This window comes from Cydia fagiglandana, chromosome 19, assembly GCF_963556715.1.
Source record: "Cydia fagiglandana chromosome 19, ilCydFagi1.1, whole genome shotgun sequence".
Taxonomy (NCBI): domain Eukaryota; kingdom Metazoa; phylum Arthropoda; class Insecta; order Lepidoptera; family Tortricidae; genus Cydia; species Cydia fagiglandana.
Window position 1 is genome coordinate 8,371,209 of NC_085950.1, and position 14,912 is coordinate 8,386,120.

Below are 14,912 nucleotides of genomic sequence, written 5' to 3' on the forward strand. Positions count from 1 at the left end.
TTGTCCTAAAACAGGCTCTTATGGCTAACTACCGGGTGTGACCTGTAACATGATCAAAAAATTAAACTGTAGGCTGTACTCCTCATACTGACCAACATTTATAATATTTTAAACTTTCGCGTTTTGAACAATATTAACTCACATTATAGACGGGTCTAACGCGAATTTTATTCAATTACCTTTACCGACGTTTCGACAAATAATAAAATTCGCGTTAGACCCGTCTATAATATGAGTTAATATCTGACCAACATTTGTTCAGCGACTTTTAAAAATCACTTGTGGTTTGATTTTTAGTACCCTTAAAAGTTTATTCTAGGACGCAATGTATTGCGAATTTTGTTATGTTTAAGGCGTGACAAGCAACGTCAACGTCAATCACAATGATATGGCGTCCATTGAAGATAATATTTATTTTGTATGAAAAATAGGGAGTATAAATACTTCATAATTTTTAAAAGTTGTTCAACAAAAGTGTCACCGTTTGAGGAGTACAATCTATGTTTTAATTATTTGCTCGTGTTACAGGCCACACCCGGTATAATGAGATTGGCATATCTGTTATATTATTCCTCATTTTGTTTCTCATGCCAAGAATACTTATCGGCAAATTGCTAAATTACCGACACTGAGACCTATCGGCGTATAGGTTTAGGTACGTAATATAAATACCGCATAAAATTTTCCTTATAAACTTGTGTAGGTTAGGTACCGTAAAACGGGGTGAGTAGGTTTCGCGGGGAGAGGTGGGTTATGAATGGGGAGAGAAGGTTTGAGAGGGGCTGAGATGGATTTTAAGGCTACTGCTACAAAAATAATGTATTCCAATTTAAAATGGAGCTATAGTAGGTAATATTAGTAATACCAATATTTTAACTGACTGTCTTATTTACGAGTTTATTAAAATAATACTAATGGTACATTTTTTGATAATTCTCATAGGGAATGTTCTCATTGGAAATTTTATTTAAATTCTCGTGTAAGTTTCCGGAAATTCCCGAGAATGTAACTGAATTTTTGAGAATGTTCTGCAACTTGTACATTGCTAATACAGACACGGGTAAAAAGAAGCCTTAGTATGTAGACTTCTTTTTAAATGGAATAGGAATGAACGTTAATAAGTTTTTGAGGTTAAAAACTTAGTCTTATTTTTACCCGTGTCATTTACCCCACCGGCCTAGACTGTCCCACAACTAAATATTAGTGACCTGACCAAATGTCTTTTAAAATGCATTTATTTGGCAGTAGGGTAATCTATTTAACTTACCTATAGAAAATAATAATATGTATGTATGTATGTATGTATGTATTTACTTTATTGTACATAGAAATAAAATCACGAGAAACACAGTTACAGAGTCAATCAAATACAACAAAGGCGAACTTATCCCTGATCTCTTCCAGTTAACAGTTCTTGCACAGTTAATATGCAGTTACCAGTTTACTAGAGTTACTGTCTTCCGTTCACTGGTATTTACCTAATCAACCTAACTAGCCAGATAAACTCTAACTAGGTTAATATACTTACTAAATAGGAACTAGTAATGATCGAAGTGGTCATTTAATACCGTACCAAATGTACCTACTTAAGGCCCCCCCCCCCCCCCCACATCTAGCGTCTTTCCCAACACCCACACTTAGGCCCACATTTAGCGTTTTTCAAGACGCCAGATGTGGGGGGGCCCTTAAGCCTTGTTAGCGCTCCGTACCCAAAGGGTTAAAACGGGACCCTAACGGGACGGGATACTAAGACTCCACTGTCCGTCTGTCTGTCACAAGGCTGTATCTCATAAATGATCTCGTGAACCGTGATAGCTAAGAGATAGTTGAAATTTTCACAGACGATGTAGGTACCTGTTACAGCTTGGCAAAAAGAGTAAAAATTAAAAAGTGGCAACACTGTAGTGTCGTCCCTTTCAAACCAATGGGTACAAGAAAACGGGACGACACTACAATTACAATGTTGCCACTTTTTAATTTCTACTCTTTTTTGCCAAGCTGTAATGTTGTTTAATTCGGGGGCAAATTTTGTTTCACCCTCGTGGTTTGAAACTCTCACAAAACTGTGACAAAACTCAAGATTACATTTTTCGAATTTTGGAATGTTTCGGTGGCTCGGGTATCAATATTACCTAGCACGAGCGGTAAAACAATCAATAACTATTGTTTCAGGCTAAATTACTCAACTACTGGAAAACCCTATATGGTAAACCCACCAAAAACCGCAATCCCTACACAATAATGTCAATAATACATGATTCCCTCTAGGTTAACTTGATACCTATTTCAGTGCTTATGACTCAGGTATTTTAATACTTAAACGGCGGATATAAACCTGACTGGCAGTATCCTGGCGACTTCAAGAAGTGGTGGAGGTGTCTACGTTGCATAACATGGGTAAATTGTTTATTTAGCTGTTACAAATACTTACAAATATAGTATAAAAGAATAAATGTAATGATTTTACTCCTTAATCTACTTACTGTTGAACTAACATTAAACTAAACTATTAACGTTACTCAAATATCAATTTACTTAACATTTGTATAAAAATACTTCTGTGGAAGTTTATATCTGACATTATCTATGAAAAGGCACCTTATTGTCGACGGCGCTTACGCCATTATTAACGATGCTCCGATATAAATACAATGCCGCGCGACGCTGTGCGGCGTAAGCGCCATCGACAATAAGGTCCCTTTTCATAGATAATGCCCCAAACAAACACACGTGGAACTGTACGAAAGTACTTTCATTCTGTGTTTATTGGAAACCATTTGTGTCCAATATCCTTAGTACAGTGTAAACTTTAGCGAAATACATTAATAACAAATCGCCTACATCATTTTATGGCCTCTACAAACGTCACGATAATCGCATGCGATTTGCTATACATTGCGGCATTTGGTCGATCGATTCTTAAAGCATTTAATAATCGATTTAATTAGTTGCTCCTACTTAGCCAGCAGTATCTAAAATCGCTTGCCATTTGTTTTAAGATATGTAGAAGTTTTTACACTGAGAATACAGCATGAGAGTGAAACTGTGGAGTCGATTTCGCAGATCTGCTTCACACCGCGATTCGCGCACGAGTGTGGGCGGGCTTAATGGTTGGTTCCCGCCCGTCTGGGCTATAACCGCGAAAATCGAAGTTCGCAAATTGCGGGGACTTTTCTCTGTCACTCTAATTACGCTTTCATTGGAGTAAAAGAGAAAGATCCCCGCAATATGCGAATTTCGATTTTCGCGGTAGCCGCTCTGTTCTTCTTCGCCTCCGTGGAAAGAGAGCTTTAATCTGTTTATCCCTAACCTTTACAATTAAATTAATAATGAACAATCGGCTCGATTCGGAAAATGAATTAGATTTCTACTAGTCTTCAACAAGTTAAGATATGGATTATTTAAAGATATTTGTAAGATAGATGTCAAATTTGACGTTTCCGCGATTCTGGAGGTCCTCTTGAACGATTTCGACAAGTTATGACTTAGATATCCAAGTCACATCTAGTCGATATCTAATGTAGATCTAGTTGATCTCTAATTCGTCTCTAGATCTTGTGATTATCTCGAAATCCGAATAGGGCCTGAATGAGAGGTTTAATTTGGTGTATTTTTTCAGGATCCCTAACTTTGGTGTTCTCTGCTTTGGCGCTTCTGCTGGTCGTCGCCTACACGGACGCGGGTAAGGCAAAGTTTGGTGGACTTTTTATATTGATTATTAACACGTAACTATCAAATTCAAAGTATTGCTCAAAAATCTTAATTTTTAATCAAATTCTAAACATACAATGGCTAAAAATGTTCATAAATACCTCCGCTATCACCTTCTTAAAGTTAACAAACACCCTGTATAATAATAAACCTTGAATTATGTTTCGAAGGAAACCTTTAACCCTTTGACCGTCAAGACATCCAGAGATGTGACTTATTTGAAATACTTGTATTTAAAATGCAAATACAAAATGCAAAATACCTATTTTGTATTTAAATACCTTTTGAAGAAAACTATTTTGTATTTTATTTGAAATAGTTTTTGGGACCTATTTTCTATTTTCAAAATACAAAATACTTTATAGTACGAGTAGGTAGGTAATGTAGGTAAGAGTTACAATCTCTTCTGATGTTACAATCCTGGCAACTCTCTCATTCTTTTAACATGGAACTGTTGAATCTGTTTAGTAACGTCGCACATGACCACAAGCGTAGCGAGTGGTTAAAAAAGTGGAATCTTGAGTGTTGGGAGGGTTTCAAGGCACGAGAGGAGAACAAACTTTTCTGCCCTGGTGAAACACAAACGAGACATTTTCATCACACTAACGAGAGGCATTATACTAACTGTGAAACATCACAAATTAATGCTTTAAAAGTTGGCCGATAAAAACCATCATCCATACCTACATCCTAGCATCCTACCGGTTAATATGAGCAAACAACTAGAAATTTGCACTTTAGATAGAGGATTGATTTCAAAGAATAAAGAGTCTTTTCAACTGGGAAATTCCGGGTAATACTTTTTAATTCAGACAGACAGGTATTCACTACTCAGAGTACCTTTTATCGAAAAGTATTTGTATTTTAAAAAAGTATTTTGAAAATACCTATTTCGTATTTTGTATTTAAATACAAATTCAAAAACTATTTTGTATTTTGCATTTGAAATAGTATTATCAAGAAAGTATTTGTATTTTGTATTTAAATACTTTTTATAAAGTATTTTTCCCATCTCTGAAGACATCAACTAACAGTCAGTCAGACTTTTCTTGGACCTCTACGTTCACGCGATGATGGCCGCGCACAACAGGCTTGGTGTTCAAAGGGTTAAACCATTCCATTCACTCTGTCTTCTGAGGGGCGTGGCTCACTCCACGATTTCGTCGCGTCAGTACAAGTACATGCGGCCCGCATCAATTTTGGTGACTATTTAGCAGTAGTAGTTGCCGCGCACCGCTCCGAAACGGGCGCCTGCTCGCGCTTGCCCCACCTTGCGGTCATGTCTGTCGTAATAGACGCGTTTTGTTAGAGAGCTACATATTATTAATCTGTGTTAGAGTGAACCTTCTGTACCTAGTACTATTAATTTATTTAGATTTGCACCCCTTTCCAGACCGCCAGTGCCCCCCACCCTACAAGGTATACAGTCGGACCCCTAAATGTAGGGACAACTACGACTGCAAAGGCGGCAAGCTTTGCTGCCTCAACCAGAGCAACGAGAAGTCCTGCTTCGAGCCGGTCAGCCACGGCGGCGTTGGACAATACGGAAGTAAGTTCTTAGGGGCTACCGCGAAAATCGAAGTTCGCAAATTGCGGGGATCTTTCTCTTTTACTCCAATGAATGCGTAATTAGAGTGACAGGGAAAAATGCCCGCAATTTGCGAACTTCGATTTTCGCGGTTATAGCCAGCCCATTCCAAACGGAGTCAATTTTTTGCCAAGCCAATTAAATTGCCCGATCAAATCGAGCCTTGCGGACTCAAACGCCAATTTGGCTCGCCGAGTTCGACCGCCGATTATGGGGTGCCGACACAAGAATGCCAATTTGTGACGCAAGTATTCGCGTTTGGGGGCATTTTTTTTGTACAATGTAATGTTCAGCACAAAATAGATCGGCGGTCCGCATCCGGACAGCGGTCCGCCATTTGATGACCCCTGCTCTAAGGGTTCCTAGTTGACTACGAAACCCTAAAAATGTTTGTGGTACAAGTATCGAAGTTTTTTAAATTATTATTTTTTCAGCGGGTAACAACGAAGGTGTCCTCTGCGAAGGTCGGAAATGCCAAATAGGGGAGGTGTGCGAGCTTGACCCAAAAACTAAGAGGAAGAGATGCGTCCGAAAATAAGTTACAGGACCTACTAACATAGGGACACCCCACGCTATCATCTCCCGAGCATCGGCATCTAGCCATCTAGTCAACTTAAAGGCGTATTAGTCAATTTTTCGCCAATCTGATTCAATTGCCCGATCGATTTAGGAGGTGCGGACCCAAATACCAATAATAAGGTTCGCCGATAATGACCGATATTACCGATAAAATGAGGTGCGGACGCAAGAATACCAATTTGTGAGGCCAGTATTTTCGTTCTGGGGCATTTTTTCAATTTAAGGCTCTACTTATCACCATAAATCTAAAATTGGATATTGACGCCAATTTCATTTCTGATCAAATCTGGATACCACTTTATTGGCTACTGCACGACGCAACGTTGGCGCTATTGCGCAGCGACACCATTTTCCATAGCACTGACGGCTGACTAGACGCCGGCGCTCAAAAGACGCTTATTGGGGTCTCTAATAACTGCACATATTGACCTGTGGCCTATTTTATAAAGCTACAAGTTACAATTTACAAGCGGAAGTCTCGTTCTAACACATAGGGTTAGAAAGAGACTTCCGCTTGTAAATTGTAACTTGTAGCTTTATAAAATAGGCCACTGATCTCGCTGAAAAAAGGCTAAAGAGGCCTTGGCCTAGTTGACATCTGTGCATCTCATATCCCGATACTTTTTTTTCTTTAAAGCCCCCTCCAGACTATGCGCGTGAATCGCGGACGAAGCCGCGAACGCGAGTGTGGAGTCTAGTTCGCTGATATGCGAAATCGACTCCAGACTCGCGTTCGCGGCTTCGCGCCGCGATTCGCGCACGAGTGTGGAGCGGGCTTTAGACCGACGTTTATCTCGCTCCGCGATTGTTACGCCATTTAGGGTAGTCCTAGCTAAATTGGGTGTTCAATACTTACGCTATTGAATTTCCAATTTAGCAAGAGCCCTAAATGGCATAACAATCCCATGTGGTGTCTGTATCATACGATTGTCTTATTGGCCAGGTTCTCGGTTTGGTTTACTTACTTATATGATTTTTTTTTTTGTAATCATTGTTACCTTACCACGAGTATGGCACTGACATATTCGCTAGCGACTACGCCGTAAACTAACTCATCTCCCTCGTACTGACGCAAGCGAGATGCACTTCGTTTAAGTTGATGCAGTCGCTAGCGCTTAAGGCCGCGTAAAACTTATGGTGAGGATACAGGTACATTCGCTTTATAATTTCATAAATTTCATAATACTTAATGCCAAATATTAATAAAGTTTTTATGTTTATTTTTACGCGTTTTATTTTTCCTACTAGCTGATATGTATTATGTAGTGTACACAGTATACTCGTAGAAGAGAACTTTGAAGAATACACACAAACCTAAGAAATACCTCCAAATTATCCACTTCATTATTAAATTAGTTACATCAAGACAAATCAAGACAAGTCCCCATCAAGTCCCTTGCAAGAGTTGCAAGTATAGCAGAATAACGATAACCCTCTTCTGGCAGCGAATACATTTTTTTTAAAATTTGCCGCTTTTTTCTACAGACTAATGGCTAAACCAGGGCTAAACAGTTTAGTCACAGTGTTTACAGACGACCACACTGGATCGAGACATTAGTGCGGTCTGGCGCACGTTCGATCGTATGTAAGATCGTCCACCGTACAGCTCAGCTATAAGTGAGAGCGAGAAAGAGATATTTTGGCCGCATTATAAGCCGTCTGGTACGGTCGTCTGTTGATACTATAAACTATGTTGCCAGTTGAAAATATGATTGACGTTTCACCGCGCCCGTGTCATTGTGCCCGTCGTGTACTTACACGTTGCCAAATTTCTCGTATTTACGCTACAATCTTATCAGATTTCTACCTTTCCAGTGCATTTTGTGGTACATTTTAAGTAATTAACAATGTCTTCCCCTGATGAAAGTACTCAACTGAAGGCAGGACACCCTCCTGCAGGTGAGTTTACCTGTTTAAAAAGTTCTTTGTTTACATGTAATCTTTACGTGAATTTTATTTTGGAACGTGTTTATTTTATATCCATTGCACGTAGGAAGCATATGGTGTTATTCAAAATGGGGATCATCTTGTTCTATGTTACTTTAATACAGTTATCACTCCTAAATATGCTCGTATGCTTTGTTGGTAATACTTGGTAGTATAATTTAATGACGTAATTTTTGTGCTTTGTACGACTAATCTACACGAAGGTTATAAACAAAACTTACCTTCAAGGTCAATGAGTGGTCGCCGGTATTTATTAATTGCTTTTCTAAGCAAAGTAACTCTGGCTGCTCTAAGTGTGAAAATACTACTGTTCTATTGCCATTATGGCGCAGTAGAAGCCTATAGACGCATCAACATAATTTATTACAACCTTGGAATAAGATAAGAATGTATTTACTTCATGTTATATATCTGTAATTGAATTATTACAAAATGTAATATAATCACATTATGTTTAACATACTTCTTAGTACTTTTCTATGCTTTCTTTTACCCAAAAAACTTACAATACGGAAAAAATACGACCTTCAAGAAAAGAGTGTACTCCCACTTAAAGGCTGGCAATGCACTTACAACCCCTCTGGTGTTGCAGGTGTCCATGGGCAATGGTAATCTCTTCCCATCAGGCGATTTGTCTGCTTGTTTGCCTTTTATATATAAAAAATATGTCAAGTATTTTATTCTACTTTAGATGTACTGATATGTACATATTACAAATTATAGAATTTACATAGATAAAGCAGGCTTGTTGACTCTGTTAACACCTTCGCTGCGGCAATTAGTATAACTCGTAATTAACCATAATTTGTATAGGGTCTTTCGACCCCTTACTGCATTGAATGTGTTAAAATGCAACCAGGAAAATGGCCAGGTAAATCATTCACTTCCATAAACTATAAATAACTTAAACTAGCTTCTACTTGCAACATTGTCTGGATTGATAATTATGATGACTGACTGACTGATAACCATTATCCTATGACCTCCCTCAGAACTTAAATTATATCCACACCAAATTTCATCATGTATGGTTTAAGCATGAAGAGGTAATAGACGGACAGACAGATTTTATATCCTTTGTTCTGTCATTTTAAATAATTTATTTATTTATTATTTATTTATTTAAACTTTATTGCACAAAATACAAATAAAATGTACAAATAGCGGACTTAATGCCTAAAGGCATTCTCTACCAGTCAACCATAGGGCCAAACAGAGATGTAATAAAAATGGTGCGAGAAGAAAAGTAAGAGAATTTAATTAACTAGGAACTATTGCAAACAACTGAAAAACATAATAAACTACATATACAATACACAGATAAAAATAATAAAATAATTATATATGTAGGGACTGCGTCCTACATTCGCCCAAGCTTAGATGATATTAAATAAATTAAATTTTAGCTTTTCCCGTTATACGCAATGTGCATAGCACACGTAACGGTAACTTAATTTTATGAATTTTATGATGGCTAGCCGTTAGGGATAAGCTTGTAAAAATATTGTAAAATGTATTTCCTTTTCTTTGCCGGCACTGACTCTTTGTTTATCCATCTTTGTTTTATTTCTTTGTCGGTGTCCGAATAGCTATTGTTAACTTACGTAATAAACTAATTTGTACCCAGCGTGAGAAATGCTAGGATCAGGCATGTGCAAAACCGTTATCGGTCCTGTACCGCTATTCCGGTGAGCCTGTTGCTTACCTGCAAAGTTATGGTCATCAGGATCGCGGGGAGTCAGAATCAGTTCTGAGTTAGACGTCAACTCGACAAGTTATCTTGTACCTTTATCACGGGTCGAGCTTGATCTTATATCGCTCCCTAATACTTGTTAAATAATGTAATTTTAGTTAGTTTAGTTTTCTTAGTAGTGTTAATATAGAACAATTATTTTTCCCGGCGTCTAAACTTTTATTTACGATACTCCCAACACCTTGGTACGAATACCAAACCCCACTGCCAAATATACAATGAATATACTACTACTTACACACACTCGCATTCACACACATACACATGCACCATTTTTTTCATTCCTTTTTTCTTTGAATTTCATAATTTCCTTAATTATTAGTTTATTAGATTAGTTTCTTCTTAACCTTTTGCTTACACATTGAAAACCCGGCTGCCACATCACAGGCATAGCCTAGTGTGGGGCCACAGGATATATATATATATATATTGTCAACAAGGTTATTTGAAATAAATATTATTCTTATTCTTACATAATTCTCACATACATATTAATATATTACGATGGATACTACCTACTCATACTCTTGTTTCAGCAGATAATGAGTTCAAATTACAAATGTTTCTTTCACAGTCAAGGCTGGTGGCATGAGAATCACACAGCACAAGACTCCCCACGCCAACCCTAAAGAACCAGCAAATGAAGACCTGACCGGCCTGTCCGGACCATCTCCAGTTCCGTCCAACCCCGTGTCCATCTCCGGGGCACCGAACCGAGGGAACGCTGACTTCACTCCGGTAGCGGCGCAGGTGGCTCACAGTCCGAAGCCTCCCGCTCACATTAACGTTGCGCCAAAACCCAACATCCAACAACCGAGGAAGTAGATACATCGGACTTCTACAAATGAGCATATCAACATCTGTCAGTTTACCATTAGGTGCTCTCTTGAAATGGCACAAGAATTTTTTTTTGGACTGAAAAACTTGTAAACCTACGTACGTAAGACGTAGCGTTAGTATTGCTTGCTTGGGTAAATATAGTACTGAGTTTTTTTACACAGTATTATTTCGCTTAAGGCAATCCAGGTTTTATATCCAACTATTTGTTTTTCCCAAAAAAATTAATCACGTATGCATATGCATTTAACATTGAGCAAAATCAATTTCTGTTGAATTCAATTTAGATCATTATTTTTACTGTTTTATAACAACCTAATCAATGCAAGGCTATTTATACATTTGTATGAAAAACTGTGTGCTCATTTAGAAAATAAAATATCAATGTTTGATATTATCTAACTATAGATAATTACAACGTTACAAGTCAACTATAATGAATGTTTCCGTTTACTTGGTTACATTATTTTGTAACCTTGGATACAATATGTTATAAAAAGATCCAAGTAAATGGTACCATAATTTTTATAAATAAGATGTGTTTGGAATAGAAATAAAATTAAGACTTAGAGTACATACATGTACATAAAAAAGATAAGTCATAAAAAAAGTAATAAATATTTAAAAAGTATCAAAAAATCATTTAGTAATTGTAATTTTATGTTTAGTGTCTTTCCATAAAAAGGGCCTAGTGTGGTAGACCACACTAAGGTTCCTTTTCCTGACGACACATTTTCTTTCTACTTTATATTATTTTTGCTACTACATTTAATGTATAAACTCAATTATTTTTTTTATTTCATTATTCACAGGAAATGTTAACAGGGTTTGGATTGTTTTATTCGTGCTTCTAAATTATTATTCGGTTATTTTAAATTAAATTATGACGTGTTTTAATATTTATATTTAAGAGTTTATACTTTTATATTTAGATTTTTCGATGCAGTTATGCACTTCACATGTTGCATTTTATAAACATTCTTCAATATATTCTTGTTAATTTAATTATTGTTATTAAAAAGTGGAGGTGCTTGTTTGTTTCGTATTTGGGACCATTATTTTGTCTTTATACTTTATATTTCTTCCTAGTTATTAATAAACTTAACTATAAAATAATTCGGCTCTTATTTATGTGCTTATGAATATTTTGCATGTACAATCTGGAAATTATGGCATTCACCCCCCATAACAAGGGGGAGGCCTATGTTCAGCAGTGGACGTCTTATGGCTGAGATGATGATGATGATGAATCTGGAAATCCCTTAGGCCCGCTTGCACCATTACATTAACCCGGGGTTAACCGGTTAAACCTGGAGTTACAATGGTTACCAGCACATTTTGAAACTGGGTTAACGGATTAGCCGCTTAACCCCGCGGGTTATGGTGATAATAATATCAGAATAAAACAATGGCTTAATATAAATAATTTAATATCATTAAGATTTGAGATCAATAAACAGTTACAATAAATGTACTTATACAAAATACTCCTATAAAAAGTAGTTAAAAACAGCTCATTTGTTACGATTTCTCGACCACGTATGTGCGCTGTGTCAATAGAATTTCAACTTTAGCATTCTAATTTAAAGTTCAAATTGGAATAAACTTCCGCACAAAGTGACTTATCACGTGATCAAAACTTAACTATTTTTAATACAAGATTTACAAAATTGGTGTGGCGTATAAAACAGGATAAAACACCGATATTTAATACAGGATAAAATGGAACATGGCCAGAAATCAAAGTTTCTATATCCGACATTTTTTATACACTTAGAAGAAAAAAATCATACTACTTGATCTGTGCTGAGCGTCGTTATATGACTCCCTAATGGATATGTGCTTGTTATTTGACAGTTGACATTTGTCAAATTATACTCAAACAACGCTGAGCAATAGGGCGAGGGATGACACAAAAAGGCGAGCGCGCAGCGCGCTAGATAGTATTACGCTCATGTCACCTCGTCTTGCCTACTATGGCACTCGGTTGTGGGGTAATCGTCCTATCAAAGTCAGCCCTATCACATCATTGCGCGATGGTTTTCTATTAGAAAGTAACGTTAAGACTAATTCTAGTTCAAACATGGAATTCTACTTGGCACTAAAATTTCTTTGTAATTTTACATGTATGTAAGATGTATGATTATTGGTGCAATAAAGAATATTTACTTACTTACTGGGCATAAAACAGTCGCGCATTGCTGAACTATTCCTTCAACCACTTTGTAGTTAACCATAATATCTTTTCACTATCTATCTGAGTCGGACGTGTGTCAACTCTTAACAAGCCGTTGACAATCGTTTGACCCAATCTATCATTTTGACACTCGTGTTTGTTAGAAAGAGACAAAACAAACGTTTGGTAAGTTTTAGAAGTGGTAGAACGTACGCCTATTTATTAGGAATTCTTCAGCTATCTTGGCTACAAAGTCGCATCACCGATCCGACGAAACCTGACATCCTTTATCGACTTTTTACGTCTGATTGTGTTAAATATCTGAAAAAGAGAGTAGAATGTACTTTCAAGTTGCACCTACCACTAGATATGAACAATTTTAAATTGTGATGTAAAAAGGGCAGCCGTAATTACAGGTAGGGCTACAGAATAAATATAAATAATAGAAAGGAAACTTCCTACAAAACCGAAGTTTGACAGCGGTTCAGGGTCGTATCATTCGTACGGCTATTTAGGGTTGTCAAAATTCAAGCCATTATCTATATGCGGTTGTGCACGCAAAGGGACGTCACGTTCATGTGTCAACACTAAAAGTGGTAACACACTATAATAATTGCTCGGAGCAATGCTGAGCTGAACGGAGCCCAGTTTGTCCGAAGGAAGGAGTTTGGCGTATTAGGCGGTCAAAGCGTTAAATAAAAGCTAGTTAAAATATCTGACAGACCTGTGCTCTTCACTTCTAGCTCCACTTCGCTGTCTTCCCGTTCACGAGCTTTTTCCAGCGGATCGTCTGAAAACACAGATACATTTGTACTCTCTACAAATAACGGCCAGTCCAGACGGGAACAATATTTCACCAACCTGATTAAATTGTCCGATCTAATCAGGTGGTGCGGATGCAAACGCCAATTTGGCCACTTTCACCAATTTTAGATTTTTAGCGATATTTGAGCGCTGTAAATTAAAAAAAATGCCCTAAAACGCGAATACTAGCGTCACAAATTGGTTTTCTTACGGCCGCACCCCATTTCATCGGTCATAATCGTATCAAATTAGGCACAGCCTGATTTGATCGTACAATTTAGTCAGATTGGCGAAAAATTGTCCCCGTCTGGAACAGGCTTAACTTAGCGCACAGTTAAGTGTTTACAGACTACCGCACGGGACCACGACCTTTGTGCGGGGACGTTCGTTAAAGACGCAGCTATAAGTGAGAGCGAGAAAGAGATCGCGGTCTGGTGCGGCCGTCTAAGCACTTTAAGTAAATAAAAGATATAGGTAGGAACTTACACATTTTGACTCGAGACAGCTCGCGTTTATCAGACGGACCCTGGAAAGAATATAAGTTATTTATCACTAGAGTCTGCTATTTTTTTAAATTCTTTATATGGCAACTTTTTTCCTATCAAGTAAGCTGTCATTTAATTTCATATTAATTTTATTGCCAGGTGCGGTTTTTATTGAAATTCCCGCGTTTTTTTGTCAGACTACACCTTATTCGCCGCGTCTGTCTGATATGTATGTTCACGATAAACTCAAAAACGACTGCCCAGATTTTCAAGGGGGTTTCAAGTATAAATAGAGTGATTCTTGAGGAAGGTTTGGATGTATAATTTGTAGGGATGTACCGACTAGTCGGGAAACCCGACTATCCGGCCACATTTGTAGTCGGCGATTAGTCGGCGACTAGTCGGCAAAAATGGCCGATTAGTCGGCACTTTATTAGTGAGAGAAAAACAGAAAAAAAGAAATCAACAGTCAATATTTACCATATGATTTATGTCTATTTTACTAAAATATCTCTTCAGGATGCATACAAAAACTTTTGTTCATATAATTGACCGTTTGATCGTTATCGTATGCAGGTGGGCTGGTGTTTTCCTCTACAGGGGGGGGGTTTAAATTCTACTAACTGAATTGAAATCGAGTGGCCAATACCACTAGATTCCAAATTTCGATCGCTCGTATTTCAAAAAATTGCATTTCGCCGTTTTCCACCGATTTTCGAGTGACGAAATCTAGCGATCGAAATTCAAAAATCGACCCCCAGGTCGATCTCAACTGATTCTCGTGTAATTTCATGGCCAAGTTCGATAGTTAAATGATTTTATTATTATTCAGTTTTTTTTAACGGTGGAGAAATGGGGAACTGTTCATGTTATTGCAAAGCTTAGAGACTTAGTTAGGGCACGTTGTTCGTAATGATGCTGACCACAGGGGATAGGTTCTTAACTGGCGACTACGTACGGAAAATAGAGCTTTGGAAATACCTCCTATAAGCTGTACTGACAGTCTGCTCAGGATCGCAAATAAAAGAAAGA

General features: G+C 37.5%; 3 protein-coding genes across 3 annotated transcripts in view; 2 read left to right on the plus strand and 1 right to left on the minus strand.

The window, feature by feature from the left end:
- The first annotated feature begins 2,273 nt into the window (after positions 1-2,273).
- Positions 2,274-5,962, plus strand: LOC134673939 (waprin-like protein). The gene is made up of 4 exons (XM_063531983.1): positions 2,274-2,397; positions 3,620-3,682; positions 5,105-5,260; positions 5,734-5,962. Exons 1-4 carry the CDS (start codon positions 2,394-2,396, stop codon positions 5,835-5,837), a joined length of 327 nt encoding a protein of 108 aa, XP_063388053.1. The 5' UTR covers positions 2,274-2,393; the 3' UTR covers positions 5,838-5,962.
- A 1,637-nt stretch (positions 5,963-7,599) lies between these two features.
- Positions 7,600-11,531, plus strand: LOC134673776 (death-associated protein 1). Its single transcript, XM_063531800.1, has 2 exons — positions 7,600-7,777; positions 10,153-11,531. Exons 1-2 carry the CDS (start codon positions 7,726-7,728, stop codon positions 10,401-10,403), a joined length of 303 nt encoding a protein of 100 aa, XP_063387870.1. The 5' UTR covers positions 7,600-7,725; the 3' UTR covers positions 10,404-11,531.
- A 304-nt stretch (positions 11,532-11,835) lies between these two features.
- Positions 11,836-14,912, minus strand: part of LOC134674211 (sodium/hydrogen exchanger 10-like) — a 44,656-nt gene continuing 41,579 nt past the window's right edge. The window contains exons 18-21 of the mRNA XM_063532270.1: positions 13,882-13,921; positions 13,316-13,381; positions 12,585-12,912; positions 11,836-12,506 (exon numbers count right to left, since the gene is read on the minus strand). Of these exons, the coding sequence (XP_063388340.1) occupies positions 12,905-12,912; positions 13,316-13,381; positions 13,882-13,921 (114 nt within the window). The 3' untranslated portion in view covers positions 11,836-12,506; positions 12,585-12,904. The remainder of the gene's footprint in view (positions 12,507-12,584; positions 12,913-13,315; positions 13,382-13,881; positions 13,922-14,912) is intronic.

What these genes read in the sequence shown, in the direction of transcription:
- LOC134673939 (XM_063531983.1), top strand. An exon ending in CGTCGCCTACACGGACGCGG is followed by an intron (nt 3,683 to 5,104) that starts GTAAGGCAAAGT and finishes ACCCCTTTCCAG; the next exon opens with ACCGCCAGTGCCCCCCACCC. An exon ending in CGGCGTTGGACAATACGGAA is followed by an intron (nt 5,261 to 5,733) that starts GTAAGTTCTTAG and finishes TTATTTTTTCAG; the next exon opens with CGGGTAACAACGAAGGTGTC.
- LOC134673776 (XM_063531800.1), top strand. Translation starts at nt 7,726, where the DNA reads ATGTCTTCCCCTGATGAAAGTACTCAACTGAAGGCAGGACACCCTCCT. An exon ending in GGCAGGACACCCTCCTGCAG is followed by an intron (nt 7,778 to 10,152) that starts GTGAGTTTACCT and finishes TTTCTTTCACAG; the next exon opens with TCAAGGCTGGTGGCATGAGA.